This window comes from Lytechinus variegatus, chromosome 18 (assembly GCF_018143015.1).
Source record: "Lytechinus variegatus isolate NC3 chromosome 18, Lvar_3.0, whole genome shotgun sequence".
In the NCBI taxonomy this organism is placed as follows: domain Eukaryota; kingdom Metazoa; phylum Echinodermata; class Echinoidea; order Temnopleuroida; family Toxopneustidae; genus Lytechinus; species Lytechinus variegatus.
In genome coordinates, this window is record NC_054757.1 from 22,102,785 (window position 1) to 22,119,022 (window position 16,238).

Consider the following 16,238-nt stretch of genomic DNA (forward strand, 5'->3'; position numbering starts at 1 on the left):
CCAGTATAGTACAGCTCTAGTACCTCGGCCAATATCAACAACAAATAAAGGCAACGCCCTGTAGTAGCTCGACCAAATATCATAGGCAACTCGACCTATGCCTGGAAAAGACAAAATCCCCAGGGGTCACCCCGTTGGGGATGTTGATGCTGCACTAACGTTCGGCGGCATGTAGGGCCGTATAAAAGGGGGTAAGGAATACAACAGTTTAATAGGTCTAATTGGATTGCATTAGGCCTAATTGAAATTTCAGACAAATTTGTATAAATTTTTAATAGTAGTATATAGGCCTATATGCCTGCCGGGGAGGCCGGGAATCCCTTCACAACCAAGAAAAAAAAGCAAAGGAAGGAGAAAGGGGTGAAAAAGGATGTTATTGTCTGAATCTTAAGTAAAACGCTATTTTGAAAAATTGATTTTTTTTTTGTAATGAAAAAGCCAAAATTTTCACAACTTAAATTTTGCCGAATGGGCCTACGGCATATCTTGCATGATGCGGCAGTGTTGTAGTCAACTGAAGGCTCAAACCTCCAAGGCCAAGGCCAAGGCTTTAATACCCAAGGCCAAGGCTTCAATACCCAAGGCTGAGGCCAAGGCATGGAAACCCAAGGCCAAGGCCTGAAAACCTCAAGGCCAAGGCCAAGGCATTTCAATTGTACAATATATAGAACAAAAATTAGACAACAATACTTAAGGGGCAGACATGACAAACAGGACCAAACGTATAAAAGGTGTGAGCGAGCAAAATTTTGACCCTTGTACTTAAAACGAAAATAATTTCATGATAGATCATGTAGATTTAGACATAAAGTTAAAATAAATATATAGTTACCTTTGTGCATTTAATTATTTTTCTAGGCGATTCACATTGCAATAATTATTATTACCAAGGTGATCTGATCCTGGCATGCCCAATCTCAACATATGTCTTTCTCCTCTACCTGGGACAGGAGAGGCAGAATGTATTTTTTTTGGGGGGGTGGGAGGTCAAAGCCAAAAATGCACTTACACTATAAGTCAAAATGAGAATTTTGGTGCAAACAGATATTTTCAAAATGAGATTATCAACTGTGTGAAGAAGTTGTGTGTTTTGTGGAAATTAAGTTCAGCAAAGCTTTTTTAAGTGATTTCTAATTTGATAAGACAAATATTTTGATTTAGGCTTTAATTTCTTGCTATAGAAAGCATAGCGAGCAAGTGGTTTTGAAAAAAAAAATCAATTTTGAAGTTGTAAAACTCGATTTTGGGTCAATTATGGTGCTAATCACTGTTAAAAGGGCATCCTTGCGAGATGTTGTAATAAGATGTAATAAGAAATGAAATTTAAATATTTCGAGCTTTTTTTGTAATCATGAAAAAGTTGTGCATCTTACTAAACAAATTAACGCGAGCACAAAACACGAGCTGGAATATTTACTGACCAGAAAAGGAAGCTGTTCTGGACTGCATTTAGTGACTCATAAATAGGATACATACAAAAAACTCACCAATCAAATAATGTGAGCGCAAAGCGCGAGCTCAAAAATTTGTAATATTCCGACCTAAGAACTGGGGCCTGTTGCAGAAAGAGTTGCGTTTAAACGCAAGTCAGAAAATTAAACGCAAGTCCCAAATGCGCGCTTTTGATTGGTTGAAAATCAAGTTGCGCATGATTTTCAGAGTTGCAATCGATTGCAACTCTTTCTGCAACGGGCCCCTGGACATTCTAAGCATTTTTTGTGTAAATTGAATGCGAAACTTACTTAACAATAATCCATGCAAGCACAATCCAAAATTTGTTGATTTTGAAATCTAAAATTTTGCTCTGTATGCCATGCCAAAATTTTTGGCTCATCATGCCATTGATGCCATAGCCCATTTGGAAATGACAAAATTGAAGTTTGTGTTCAAGTTTACCGAATCTTTTCAGAATATCATTAAGACTTAAAACATTCTTGTTGGTCAAAGAAAATAATACAAGGAAAACCTAATGGAATAAAAATCAACCTTGTTATCATTCTTTTATAGAGTAAGCTATTTTTAAAGTATGAAAATTGTTGTCAAAATTGCAGTCAGATCTGTCAGAATAGTATTCCTGTCATAAAAACACTATAATCAGTGGCGTACCGTGGGTCACGGCATTGTGGGGCACCAGCTAAAACTTGGAATCGCCTAGTGAGCGCGCGAAGCGCGCCCAGTTGCCAGGTATACTGACCTAATAGAGATATTTTTATAAGGACAGTGCCAATAAACGGACATGTATCTCACAAATAATGCGAGCGCGAAGCGCGAGCTTAAAATTTTTAATATTCAAACCTAAAAAGGGACATTACAATCAATCTTTTGTAATCATGATACGTACCTGTCTCGCTAAATAATGCGAGCGCGAAGCGCGAACTGAAATTTTTGTAAATATTGACCCCAAACAGGAAGATTTTAAGGACTATATTTTAGGAATCTTTTATCTATTAAGATTATACACATCTCACCATCTAATGGGAGTGCCAATAAGCGCTTGCTGATTTTGTTAGAATTACATCTAAACATGCACATAAAGCACTTGTAATCATGATTAACATACCCATCTCACTAATCAAATCTTGCGAGCGTGAAGCGCGAGCTCAGGAAATGTTTTATATTAAGACCTTAAAATGGGACAATCACTTAAAGTATTCATGAAAAAGAAGCATGCTATTGTACATGTAAAACAATAACTCGAAGTGCGAGGAAATATATTTGGTAGTTTGGTGTATATTGACTTGAAAACGGGAGGCTTTAGTATAACAGGATTATATATCTCGGTAAACAGACAATGGGAGCACCAGGAACAATGAAGACATATGCCCTGAGCAAATTATGTTTCATTTATATGAAAAAAATGTTTCTTATGTAATGTAACATAACATAATTATAACATTATAATGAACAATAATGTCTTCTTTCCCACTACGTTTCTCTTCCTTTCTTCCTCCTTTTCTCCTTTTTTTAGTCAGTCGTGGGGGGGGGGCACGTGCCCCATGCCCCCTGTAGTTACACCACTGACTATAATCCTAATCATAATTGTTATCATTATTATTGATATTGTCATTATCCTTATTAGTCATGATTACATCATATTACCAATAAATAATATTAATTTTCATCACTTCTCTTCGTTACATAATTATGTGATGATAATTGCAATTGATGGCACTGCTAAGTACACTTACTGCTTCTGCTGACTGGTAGTATTTAGTGTCATTAGATACACAGAACAATTGAAACATTTATAATTACTTATATAAAACAAATGAGAGTACAAAATGCCTTGAAAAAGCCTTGAAAATGCCTTGAAAATGCCTTGAAATTTCAAGGCTCAAAATCCTCAAGGCCAAGGCTTTGAAAAAATAGGCCTTAAGGCCAAGGCCGAGCATCAAGGCACTGCAACACTGATATGCGGATCCTGACGGCCGAAAGACCCCCTATTGACGGAGCAAAAAAAAGGAAAAGGGGAAGAAAGAAAAGAAGAAAAAGAAGAGGAAAGAGGAGAAAAAGAAGAAGAAAAAGGAGGGAGACGAGTGAAAAAAATAAAATGAGGGGAAGACTTGGAAAGAAAATTAATATCACTATATAAAATTTTCGCTCGCGAGCTTCGCGCTTGCATCGCATGTTATTCACATATGATTCACACAAGTGATTCACATATGCTCAATATAGAGCTTTAGAATATCCATTTTTGAAGTTGATATACAAAATATATTTCAGCCCCGGGATTTTAGTTCGGAAATCGAACTTTCATTATTTTGCTTGATTTACTTATTTTAATGCTCTATATAAATGTCAGTTTTATGGTCTGAATATTAACATTTCTGCTACGCGCTTGCAAAATCTGATTTGTCCGGTACCTATAATTTTTTGTATTCCATAAAGTTCAAGTATCCATATTCAGATCTGATTAATTGTCAAAAAGTATGAGCTAGCGCTGCACGCTCGCGTTTTGATTGGTGCTGAGTTTCAAGTTGTATACAGTATTTCAATACTGCTTGAAATTTCATGACAGTTTATCAATAATTTCGGCTCGCGATTACCGCTCGCATTATTGTTAAAAATGTAATTATCATGCATCCTATTTACAATTTCAAAAGCGTTTAAAATGTCAATTTTTCAGGTTTTATGGCATAAACCAGGCCTGGTATAAACAGATTTCGCGCTTTCATTATAGGCTTACCAGATTATTAAATAAGCTTTCAGAATGGAACATCGACAAGTTTCATCTCGTGCTGAGGAAGAGGAATAGGGAGATAGTCATAATTTTCATAATGATGACAAAAAGTCCTCAGAATGTCGAAGTAAACCAAAAAAAAGTTTTAAAAAATGTAAAAACTCAAAATAATAATGATGAAAAATATCAGGGGCTTGTTTCAATAGAGTTACAACTGTTTTAACTTTGCCATTATGACAACAACCATGATAATCTTGATTTTTACTTGCTGCTGAGCCTTGAGGCCCGTCTTACAAGAGTTGCGATTGATCCGATCAATCACAACTATGGAAAGCCAGCAAAGTTAAAATATAAAATGCATGTTTGTTCGTGAAATATTCTATACATGTATTTTCATAAATTCATCGAATTCTTGACATTTTGGTGTGTTCTTTTTTTGTTTACAAAGGACAATTTGCAAATCTACTGTAGAAAAGAATTATGACACTGATGGATTTCCATAGAGATACGATTGATCGGATCAATCGCAACTCTTTGTAAGACGGGGCCCTGTTGTCATGGTAGTTGCCATAATGGCAAAGTAACAACAGTTGTAACTGTTTATGAAACAGACCCCAGCCCTTTAAAAATTAAGTGCGATCCATATCCACAGTCGCAATATTCCTATAAACTGCTGGAAATATAGAATTTAAATTGACCCCTTTCCAGATCGGAATATCAAATATTTTAAGCCTGCGCTTCGCGCTCGCTTTTTTGTATTTAGAATGCCTAGATTATAGGTATAAATCTCAGATTCGCGCTCATGTATATTCAGACACACAGCTTGTTCTCTGTTTTAACCATTATCCAGTTTCAGATCAGATTACCCAAAATTTTCTGCTCGCGATTTGTGCCCGCATTATTAATGTAAGAAGATCCCCAATTACTCATCCTTTTCATGATTTACAGAGCATGAATAGAGTGTCCCGGGTTTTTTCCCCTAAATCTCGAATTTTCAGCTCGCACTTCACGCTCGCATCAATAGTTATGTAGGGCCTATCTATCCTAGTCACGATTACCAAAAGTGCTTGGAAGTTCCATTCGTTATGGGTAGAAATGTCATTTTTTTCAGCTCGCGCTTCGCACTCACATTAATTGATTGTTGAGATAGGTAACATCATATGGCTAACTGCAAGCAGTTCTTAACAGATCCCTTTTCCATCAGATCAAAAATATGAATATATTAAAAATTTCTGCTCGCGCTGCGCGCTCGCACTATTTAAATAAGATTATAATGTATTTCTATGTTGATTTATAAGATATGACTATTAGAACTGCCTCTTCAACGAAACAAACAAAACTCAATTTTGAGAGGACGATCGGGGAAAATATGTCTGAAAAATATTCCGCCGCCCCCCCCCCCCCTTGGTGAAGTCTGGATCCGCCCCTGCCTTGCCCTTCCTCAAATTTTGTTGGCTCATTACACAATGTCAAATATATTTTCATATCAAAATAAGTGGGGATATGACATCATCAGCTTGCTCATTGAATATTTCAATGTCAAATATATTTTCATATCAAAATAAGTGGGGATATGACATCATCAGCTTGCTCATTGAATATTCATAAAAGATGTTTTCACCGAAATAATGCAAAGCGCTAAAATTTCATTATTAAACTTAAATATCACCCTTGTCCAATTTTTATGAAATCACAAGTATTTTGTTTGACCGATTTTACTATTCTGTTCAAATCATAATCATCTTCAGCCTGAAGTACCCCCTCAGGTGCCGTGAAACCGACAAGGTGGGCTTTCATCTTTTTTCCCCAAATAAACCGTGTACAAAAAACGTAAAAATGACCATCTGATTGTGATTTCCTTGCATGATCAGACCAGTAACTCCTTGTCAGACCCATTGGCGGCGGAAGCCAAAAATTTTAGGAGGGGTCAACCAAAAAAAAATTTGACAAGCAAAAAAAAAAGGGTTCTCAACCCAATAATTTTAGGGGGACGTAGGAAAAAAAATTGAAAAAAAGGTCAACAACAAATTTAGGGGGGGACCGTCCCCCTCCTCAAATTTAGGGGGGACACGTCCCCCCCCGTCCCCCCGCTTCCGCCGCCTATGGTCAGACCCCCTCCCACGCCCCTATGCACACATACACTATCAAAACCGTTTCCGCGACCCCGCCCCTTCAAGTTAGTCTGCAGGCACAGACCCTGATTGTGTCTCCACGCAGACTAGCACACAAACAAATCTTGCTGTTTCAATACAGCAAGAGGGCCTTCAGTACATACACAAGGCATGAGTAAAATGCACATTCAGACCCTTAACTCGAGTGAAGGGTTTGCACAGTAGACTACCTTCATGTCATGAATAATCCATCAAATCACTGTCTTTGCACTCTGCACATTTATTATTTCCATGAATGACGAGCGAGATGGAGAGAAAGGGATATACAGAGATAGAGGACCACCCCCAAAACCCTGCTCTATTCCATACCCCTTAGTCTTATCCAAGATTCTGCTCATTCTTTGCCACCCCAAACATCCAACCTCAGATATTTCCCTTTTATTCACTCCCTCTAAAATAAATAAATGAATAAGTAAAATAAATAAAATATATGAAATAAGCAAAATGAATTAAGTAAAATGAATAAATAAATTAATATAGCATTATAAAATCAAAACATTTCACCATCCGCTGTCGTTTCCAAATGGCCCATCCATTGGTTTTATTGTGGGTAGTTTTAACAATAGACGTCATTTACAAGGGTAATCAGAATATTTTCATGTTTTTCATATTTATGCAATTGAATCGAATAGCTTTCGATTTCGCATATATGCGACTATACTGATATGATGTAATCTAATCGAGAAAATCACGAACATGCAAAGTAAGAAATGTTTTCACTCGAAATTTACGGTCAAAATCAAAGGTCGAACGTGCATTTGAGTTTCTCCTCTTGTAATTATCAAGCTGTTTTTCCAGTTATGGCGCGCCCTCATTATAATTTCCTCTTCTCTAACAAAATTGCATCGTATTTTGGATGTCATATAGCGGGAATACGAACATTTGAAAATGGAGTTTAATTGAGCAGTCATTCAAAGCACTCAGTATGTAATTAAAAATCTTTTCACTTCACGATGTCTTTTTGCTGTCATATCGTCTGATTTTTATCTCGCCCATCGAGTAATTGACATCAATTTTATTTTAATTTCCGTCACCTTTCAGGCAACTGCCTTGAAGTTTCACTTTAAAGCAAGGCAACTTTTTGTATGTTGATCATTATATTTCAATATTTGGCACCTTTTGAGTTTATACGTGTCGAATCCGTAGGAATGTTGCTATGGTTACATCCATTTCAATTATTGATTATGAGTCTGCTATTATTGACTTTAAGATAGGTTTTACAATCGGCTGATTTGAAGGCGGAGCTATTTCACTCTTCATGCTCTTAGCCACCTTATAAACGACTGTGCGAGGATATTACATCACTTGCACGGAGGTGTAACTTTAGGATAGGTGAGGATGGCGGGAACAACAAACGACACCTCGCCGTTGCAAGATGATTCCCAGGCGTTGTCGATTGATCTCTCCATCGCTACAGCTTCTCAGATCCTCTTTGGCATACTTGGGGTCTTGGGCAATGCCCTTTGCTTTGCTGTGTTGCGACGTCAGGCAAGGGATAACAACACCAACTGGCTCATCGTTACCCAATCCGCCATCGACTTTATCACCTCCCTCATCCTCATCATCAATACCATCCAAACAACTTGGTATCCTTTCTCGCCTCCTCATAAAGGAATAGGAGCGGAGTTATTCTGTCGTGTCTGGAACTCCAGAGTGGCGACCTTCAGCGGGTTTGCAATCTCCACCTTCAATTTGACGATCATCTCCCTCGAACGTTACGTCGCCGTCGTGCATCCGGTTCTCTACATGACGCGATTGAAACGTCGAACGATTTATCTTATAGCAGCAGCGGCATGGCTAACCGCGCCGACGCTACAAATCATGTTCGCCGTCGTCTTGTTCGATTACGATGAAGCATCGGCCAATGACTGTATCGTCGTACAGACAAGCGCGGCTTTCCCAATTGCTTCAGGTGTTGCCACTTTCCTTGTCGAGTTCTTTATGCCAGTTGTGATCATGGGATACTCTTTCGCTCGCATCACGGCCAAACTACGCACATTCAAGCGTGTCAGACCCGCGGCAGGCACCAACTCAGATGGGCCACCTCCAACCTGCCAAAGCACTACAGATGAAGTACCAATGCAAGAGGCTCCAGGATCTCAAAGACTCACGACAGGAGGTCCGCAGTCCTCTGCGCCTCCTGGGAACAACCAGAACCTCGATAACCCACGACCGGTAGCGAAGTCCTCGGCCGAAGAAGGACGAGATCTCCGACGGCGGAACATCACTATCACCCTCCTGATCGTCTTCGTGACGTACCTTGTTTGTTGGACACCTAACCAAGTCACATTCTTCGTCTATAACGTCTTCGGGGTTCCTCAGAACTACCTAGGCAGCAGCCTACACCTCTACACCACCATACTTGCTACTTTCAACATCTGCGTGAATCCGTTTGTCTATGCTTTTCGGTATAAGGCGTTCAAACAGGGTCTTAGTGCCGCTTTGTCAAGATTCACATGTATCCGATGTCTCCATGATTAATGTAATTGTAAAAGTTGTTAAGTCAACAGAGGGTCCTGTTGGAAGCTTTATTCGACCCAAACTGTAAAGTTACTACGACCATTATCCATCGATGTCATAATTGAACTACTACGTGCTCATCTCTATGGCAAATGAGCTGATCATGATGACGGTGACACAGTTACGAGTTACGACCCATAATTTGTTCATTAGGACAAATATTATGTGTATTGAATTTGAGGAGATGGAGCTAGAAACATAATACATGTCCAATTGTTAATATTAGACCCACAATTAGTCACGTATTTGATAAAATGAAAAATTGCAATTGATTGATGGCCTCCTTCGTAAACAGCGGGTATTGGTTTAATACATTTTAGATTGATATGCATTTGACATTTTCACTCGATTGCTAAAAAGAGTACTTAGCAATCATAATTTATACACGTTTATACACGAGTCATTTAACATGTTTGATATTGAGTGCGCATGTGTATTTGTTTACTGATCTACTTCTATATTGATCCAAATAAATATATGAATTCCAACAACTTAATATCCCCAAAAGGCAAATCATTACTCAGAGATATTTTTGTCACTCGCCATTTTCATTGAAATTTGACTAAAATATTTTTGAGTATCGCTTATTTTCGGTCACATGAACATCCTTGCCTTTCAGTGGTATTTTTGTTATTTTCTTTAAAGATTAAATATCAAATAATTGGACTCTTGCACATTTGGTGATTAAATCAAGCTCTTCACTGATTTGATTCCCAGTGCTGGGGGTGCTTCAGCTGCGTGTATTATTTTCCATAGGCAGCACCCCCCACTATTCTGGAAGATGTGTAAAAATGAGAAAATGTAACCAAAATGACTTCCATTTTGTAGCAAACCTTTTTTTCGAATTTCTTAGGATCAATTTGATTTCCATTTTTTTTGGGGGGAGGCTTGTCAAATTTACATCAGCGCCCCAATCAAAAAATCGTTCCCAGGTCCCCGCACTATCGTTTCTGTCTTTTGCATTTACTGCCATTGATCTCCGTGCATTCATTGCTTTGTGAAAATCACTACTATACAAATACTACTAATAAAAATATCAGAACTTTATCAGCTTAATAATAGTAATAACACTAATTTGTTTAGCGCAGAAACTGTGCATATATATTCTCCTACGCTGTAATTAAGAACTCCTGAAATACTTGGAAAAATAGGAAAGGGAACGGGAAAATGGTATGGAAATTAATGGAAAATGTTGTTTTTTTACAACTGATTCGAAGAACTTTTCAGTTTACTTGATCACTTGATTTTTCTCTTTTATATTAAAAATAAATCAACCTCTTTGCTGGAGGAATTGAACTTTCATCCAATTTCTTCTCAGGATATTTAATATGTTCAATGATTAAAGGCTACAATGTGTACCTTCGATTTCAAGACCATCGTGACCAATTTTCAAAAAATCTAACCGTTTTTTATTATTTTTTTTAAATATCTGAATCTCCTATACACAATTTTGATTGAAAATAATGTCGTATTTCGAGTGAGTTTACCAGCTCCTTTTCTCTCCCCCTCCTCTCTCCCTCTCCCCCTCTCCCTCTCCCTCCTTTCTCTCCTCCAAACTTATACTAATTTTCCCAAGCTTTTTTTTTTCAATTTCCGTCTTCCCTCTTTCACCCTTTCCCGGCCGCCTTCCCTTTCCCATATATACATGTACATCGGTTGTGTCAATTTAGTCCTGGTTGACCTAAATAATTCTTTATTTTTTTCGATCTTTTATAATTATACACCATGGTATAAATTTTGTCTGTTTGAGAAACCATAGATACGGTGTCTTAATTATGTATGCACCTGTATCTGCTTACATCATGTACATCGCTCTTCATTTTTCATTCGATCCGAGGCAAACACGAGCTGTCAATCTATTCATCATTAATACGCTGAGTGAAATATTATGATTAAAAGTCACCCTGAAAGAAAACAAAAATCATTATTCGCTAGTTTTTACCGATCATTTTGTTAAAAGGACCTAAATTCCAAAGACGAAAATAATTTCTGTAGGCAATTAAAAATCATTCGTTATAAAGAAACGAATGTTATTCACATTTTCTTTTACCGATATTTGTTAGATGAAGTGAGTTCCAAGGATGAAGAAGAGGAAAATCAAATAAATCGACAAATTAAAGCGTTATACACTTTGAAAAGCGACAAAAAGCGATTTACCTTGGATCGCAGCTAACGATTGAAAACTCCAATATTTCATTTAAAGAAAAATAGGAACTGTCATTTCTCCTTTAAAGGCGAAGTAATTGATCGACTCAACGTTGCTTCTATATTTTATAAGCTTCAAACGAAGGAGCTAGGGGACCAATGAATATCATTTCCTTTTATAAAATTATAAGGTCGCTCGACTATACTTAATTCGAAGGTTTCCTATTGTTACACATAGAATGGACATTATTGACACGTATATAGATAGCATGCGGTGAAATTAATTGTGCTAAAATACTCGCCACTTTCATCATTATACTCTTGTTGAAGGTACTGAAATCGTATATGAAAGAACTCACTCATTTTCATTCCTGTTGATAAAAATCAATACCTTTTTGTCAAATAAATTATATATATCCATTTCTTGATATGGCAAAGAGTACATAATGGATAAGTGAAAGTGGCTATAATGTTTCACGAACTTTTAAAGTATCAAAAGAGTTGGAGTAATTATGTGTTGAAAATATTGATGCATTATTATCTGGGCATTATAGTGGCTCCAGAAATAAATTTCTCTTTCTCCATATCATCATTAGATGATATTAGAGCGAGGGAGCTATAGGCAACCAACCATCTATTTGAAACATAATTCGTAGAAAAACAGCGGCGAGCGAATACTTCATTTACCCGTATAGATTGTAAATGTCTATCTTTTTTACTGTCCTCTTAATGTGTTGGACAAAAAGCTCTTGAATTATGCATTCATGTTTTTTTTTTATAATCACTGATGAAAGAGCGAGAAAGAGAGAGGAGGTATAACATACTCGTTCTTCCCTCTTCATATATGCTTTCCAAACATAAAATACCCTTTTTAAAGTTAGAAATAAGTAACATTAATGTGCTAAATGGCAGCTTGTCACTTTCATTTGAGCCTTGCCAAAAATATCGTAAGATGAAAAACAGCCCACGCGTATTATGGATTTTTCAATGTCACAAATTTGTACAGCGGCATACACACACACTCACGCACCTTCACGTTCTCCCTCACATACTGTTAAAGGTCAAGTATGCTATAGATAGACCTAGCTTAGAGTCAATGTGGATTATTTTTTATGTAAAATGATTTTTTCAAAAACCTGATTCAAATAAAGCGCTTGTTTGAAAATGTATAAAAGGAAAATTGCATTTCGTCAGTTAACTGTGTATAATGTGGGTTGTTTATGAATAAGTAAAAGGCGTTCATAATAATGCTTAATTTTCACAAAATCTGATGTTTTTTTTCACCGATTCAATAAAATAATCCCCCTCCTCCCACACGATAGTGATGAATATGTACATGAATGTACACATGAGTATGTACGAATTACGGGCGCGTCGTGGTCTAGTGGTTCTGACTCTCGTCTTTCAAACAGAGGGTCGTGGGTTCGAATCCTAACCATGGCGTGTTTTCCTTCAGCAAGAAATTTATCCGCAATGTGCTGCACTCGACCCAGGTGAGGTGAATAGGTACCCGGCAGGATTAATTCCTTGCATGCGCTGAGAACCGGTGATGGTAGCTCGCAAGTCGGGGTAATAATAGCAGCGCTTTGTATCCTCAGGCAAAGAGCGCTTTATAAATACCGCTATTATTATTGTTTTGTATGTTTGTGGAGGAGATAAACATTTCGTTTAATGAACATACATAGTTATTTATAACATATATTGAAATAAGATTGCGATGATATAATTTACGATGCTGCCTGCTTTATCCAATTAAGTTAAGACCATGTAAAGTAGACTGTAATTTTGATATGCACTTTGTGTTATTCAATTAAAACGTTTGCCGAAATAGGAGGGAAAACACTGTCAATTGAATTTAGGGAAAATCAATACTTCGATTCCATTGTTTCATGCATAATGTACACGTAAGATTCTCAAACACGCAGGAATTATAGACAAATACTGTTCTTTCTTCGATATCGAATACAAAAAGGTGAAAAGGGTAAGACTTAATGCATTTGCCGCATACTTACGCATGACACAAATATTTATTTTCATGCTCCCAGCCAGACGATGTATGTTTAGTTGGAATAAAGCAATCTTTTTTGTATTGTTTCACTATTTTGCAAGGTATTGTGTGAATGTTTTGAAGAGACGGAATTAGACAACTGAAAGAAATACTTGTACATGACACAAATATTTATTTTCATGCTCCCAGCCAGACGATATTATGTTTAGTTGGAATAAAGCAATCTTTTTTGTATTGTTTCACTATTTTGCAAGGTATTGTGTGATTAATGTTTTGAAGAGACGGAATTAGGCAACTATATATATATATATATATATATGATTATATATGTAAGTTATCTTCTCGTAACACTGGCATTTTGAATAAACTAAATTTTTTTTTCCTGATCACATTTTAAAAACATTATATTCTACACTTGTTCTATCCCATATTGGCCTGGGGTAATTGCAATACAACCTTAATTGATAAAATATTCACGATACAAAAACGAGCAATTAGAGTGGTTAATCAAGTTGGTTTTTATTCCCATACAAACCCATTATTTTTCCAAAATAAAGTACTCAAAATTTCTGATATATATGCATTTCAAGTTGGTATATTTATGTTTCAGCTTTCAAGAGGTGAATTGCCTGATACATTTGTTTCTATGTTTCAAAGGAACAATCTAATCCACACATATCCCACCCGGCTAAGTGACTCCTATCACCTTCCGCGTACTCGCACTCTCCTTGCTCAAAGAACAATCGCATTTGAAGGGCCCAGGTTTTGGAACGATCTTCCCCATGATATGGTACAGAGTGCCTCACTTAATATATTCAAACGTAAATTGAAAGCGATGCTTATCAATTCTTATAATTTCCCTTTGTAAACTTTTATATTCATGTACTTTGTTAATACGCTCTGGCTGAGTAATGAGTAATAAATAATAGTGATAGAGTGGCGGACTCTTTTTTACTTATTTATTTTATTACTTCTTTGTATTCCTTACACAATCGTCATATTTTGGCATTACTTTGTTATAATCAATTTCTTACCTGTCCTCTCCTCATTAAGACCGAATTTTTTTCTGGATCCTGCAGACTTAACAAGCCTTGCTTTTTTATGCAGGTTCCCTCATATTTCATTCCTTTTATTTGTCTTTAATTCCAATCGCTATTCTCTTTAATTTGAATTCATTGTTATGCCTTGTCTGATTTGTATTCTCATGAGTTTTCTGATATTGTTTTCAAATTTTGTTTGTACTTGTGAAATATGTAAAATAAAGTCAAATCAAATCAAATCAAACTGAAAGAAACACTTGTACATGACACAAATATTTATTTTCATGGTCCAGCCAGACCGTATTAAAGCACTAAAAGAAAATCGCGGAGAATGTCCATGGTTTTGTACTTTTTTTATATTTTTTACATGTTAGTGTTTTTAATGATGTAATTCTTGACAAAAGAACACTGACAAGAAATAACTCCCACACCATCATCACCGTCGTTGTATGTAGTTATCGTCATTGTTTTCATCATCGTGCACATCACCGTCAAAATCATTTCCATCGGCATCATCATCATCATCATCATCATCATCATCATCATCATGAAGATCATCATCACCATCATCATCATCATTATCATGACCACCACCATCGGCATCATCACCACTATCATAATCATCATCATCATCATCATCACCACCAACTACAATTCTCAAAGTGTTACGCCTGCGGATGCAGTCTACAGGGCAAGAAGCAAGCTGTCGTTTTCGGGAAGTAGTCCCCCTATTGTTTGCTGATATCTTATTTCTCAATTTTTTGTTTCATAATGTATCTAAATAATTTTTTTTCTTTCATAGAAAAAACGGAATGAACATACAAGAAATAATAAAAAAGTAATAAAAAATAATAATAATAGATAAAATTGTTACCCTACCTTTCATACAGTGAGTGGCAAAAATAGTCAATCATGACTTATTGCCAAATAAAAATAAGGAATGGAATGGAATGACTAAAGGGCAAGGACACCTTCATCTTTATAAATGAGAATCTGACAAAGAAGCGAACCCATGCAGTTCTGGAAGAAAATTTAGCCACAAATACGTTTGAAGAGTTTAAACACAAGACGGGAAAATCATGGCCATAGGAATAGACTCCTAGAAATTACCGTTGCAACATAACTACGTCATGAAACTTACCTCAATGTAATCAACATTGATTTTGCACACAGGCTAGTCGAAGAGATGTTCTTTTATGAATTTCTCTTTAATGAATTGCTAAATTTTGTGGTGAATAGTTGTCTACTTGAAATAGATCTAGAGAGTAGAGTACATCTAGACCAACTCACTTCCATTAAAGGGACGGTCTGGGCTGAAAGTATTTATAGCTTAATAAATTAACTGAGCAAAATGCTGAAAATTTCATCAAAATCGGATAACAAATAACAAAGTTATTGAATTTTTAAGTTAAAGGACAAGTCCACCCCAACAAAAACTTGATTTGAATAAAAAGAGAAAAATTCAACAAGCATAACACTGAAACTTTCATCAAAATCGGATGTAAAATAAGAAAGTTATGGCATTTTAAATTTTCGCTTATTTTCAACAAAAAAAGTTATATGAACGAGCCAGTTACATCCAAATGAGAGAGTTGATGACGTCACTCACTCACTATTTCTTTTGTAATTTATTATATGAAATATGAAATATTTTCATTTTCTCGTCATTGTCACGTGGAATGAAGTTTCATTCCTCCCTGAACACATGGAATTCCATTATTTTAACATTTTGTGCTTCAGGCAAGGAGGTCCTAATCGTCAAATTCGTAAAAATTGAAATATTGTATAATTCAAACAATAAAAAACAAAAGAAATAGTGAGTGAGTGACATCATCGACTCTCTCATTTGGATGTAACTGGCTCGTTCATATAACTATTTTGTTGAAAATAAGCGAAACTTTGAAATGTCATAACTTTCTTATTTTACATCCGATTTTGATGAAATTTTCAGCATTGTGCTTGTCTGATTTTCTCTATTGATTCAAATCAACATTTTTCTGGGGTGGACTTGACCTTTAAGCAATATTTTGTTAAAACATGAAATAATAAAAAAAATGTGATTTTATGTAACAAGATAAGAAAACGGAAATTGGAGATGTGACATCATCAGCCCACCTAATGAATATTCATGACGACTGTTTTCACAAAATAATGCTAAATTTTAAACTTCAATA

General features: G+C 36.2%; 1 protein-coding gene across 1 annotated transcript; it reads left to right on the forward strand.

Moving 5' to 3' along the window:
- Positions 1-7,689: 7,689 nt before the first annotated feature.
- Positions 7,690-9,247, forward strand: LOC121432232 (cholecystokinin receptor-like). The gene has a single exon (XM_041630085.1). The coding sequence runs from the start codon at positions 7,690-7,692 to the stop codon at positions 8,830-8,832; it is 1,143 nt and encodes a 380-aa protein (XP_041486019.1). The 3' UTR covers positions 8,833-9,247.
- Positions 9,248-16,238: the final 6,991 nt, after the last annotated feature.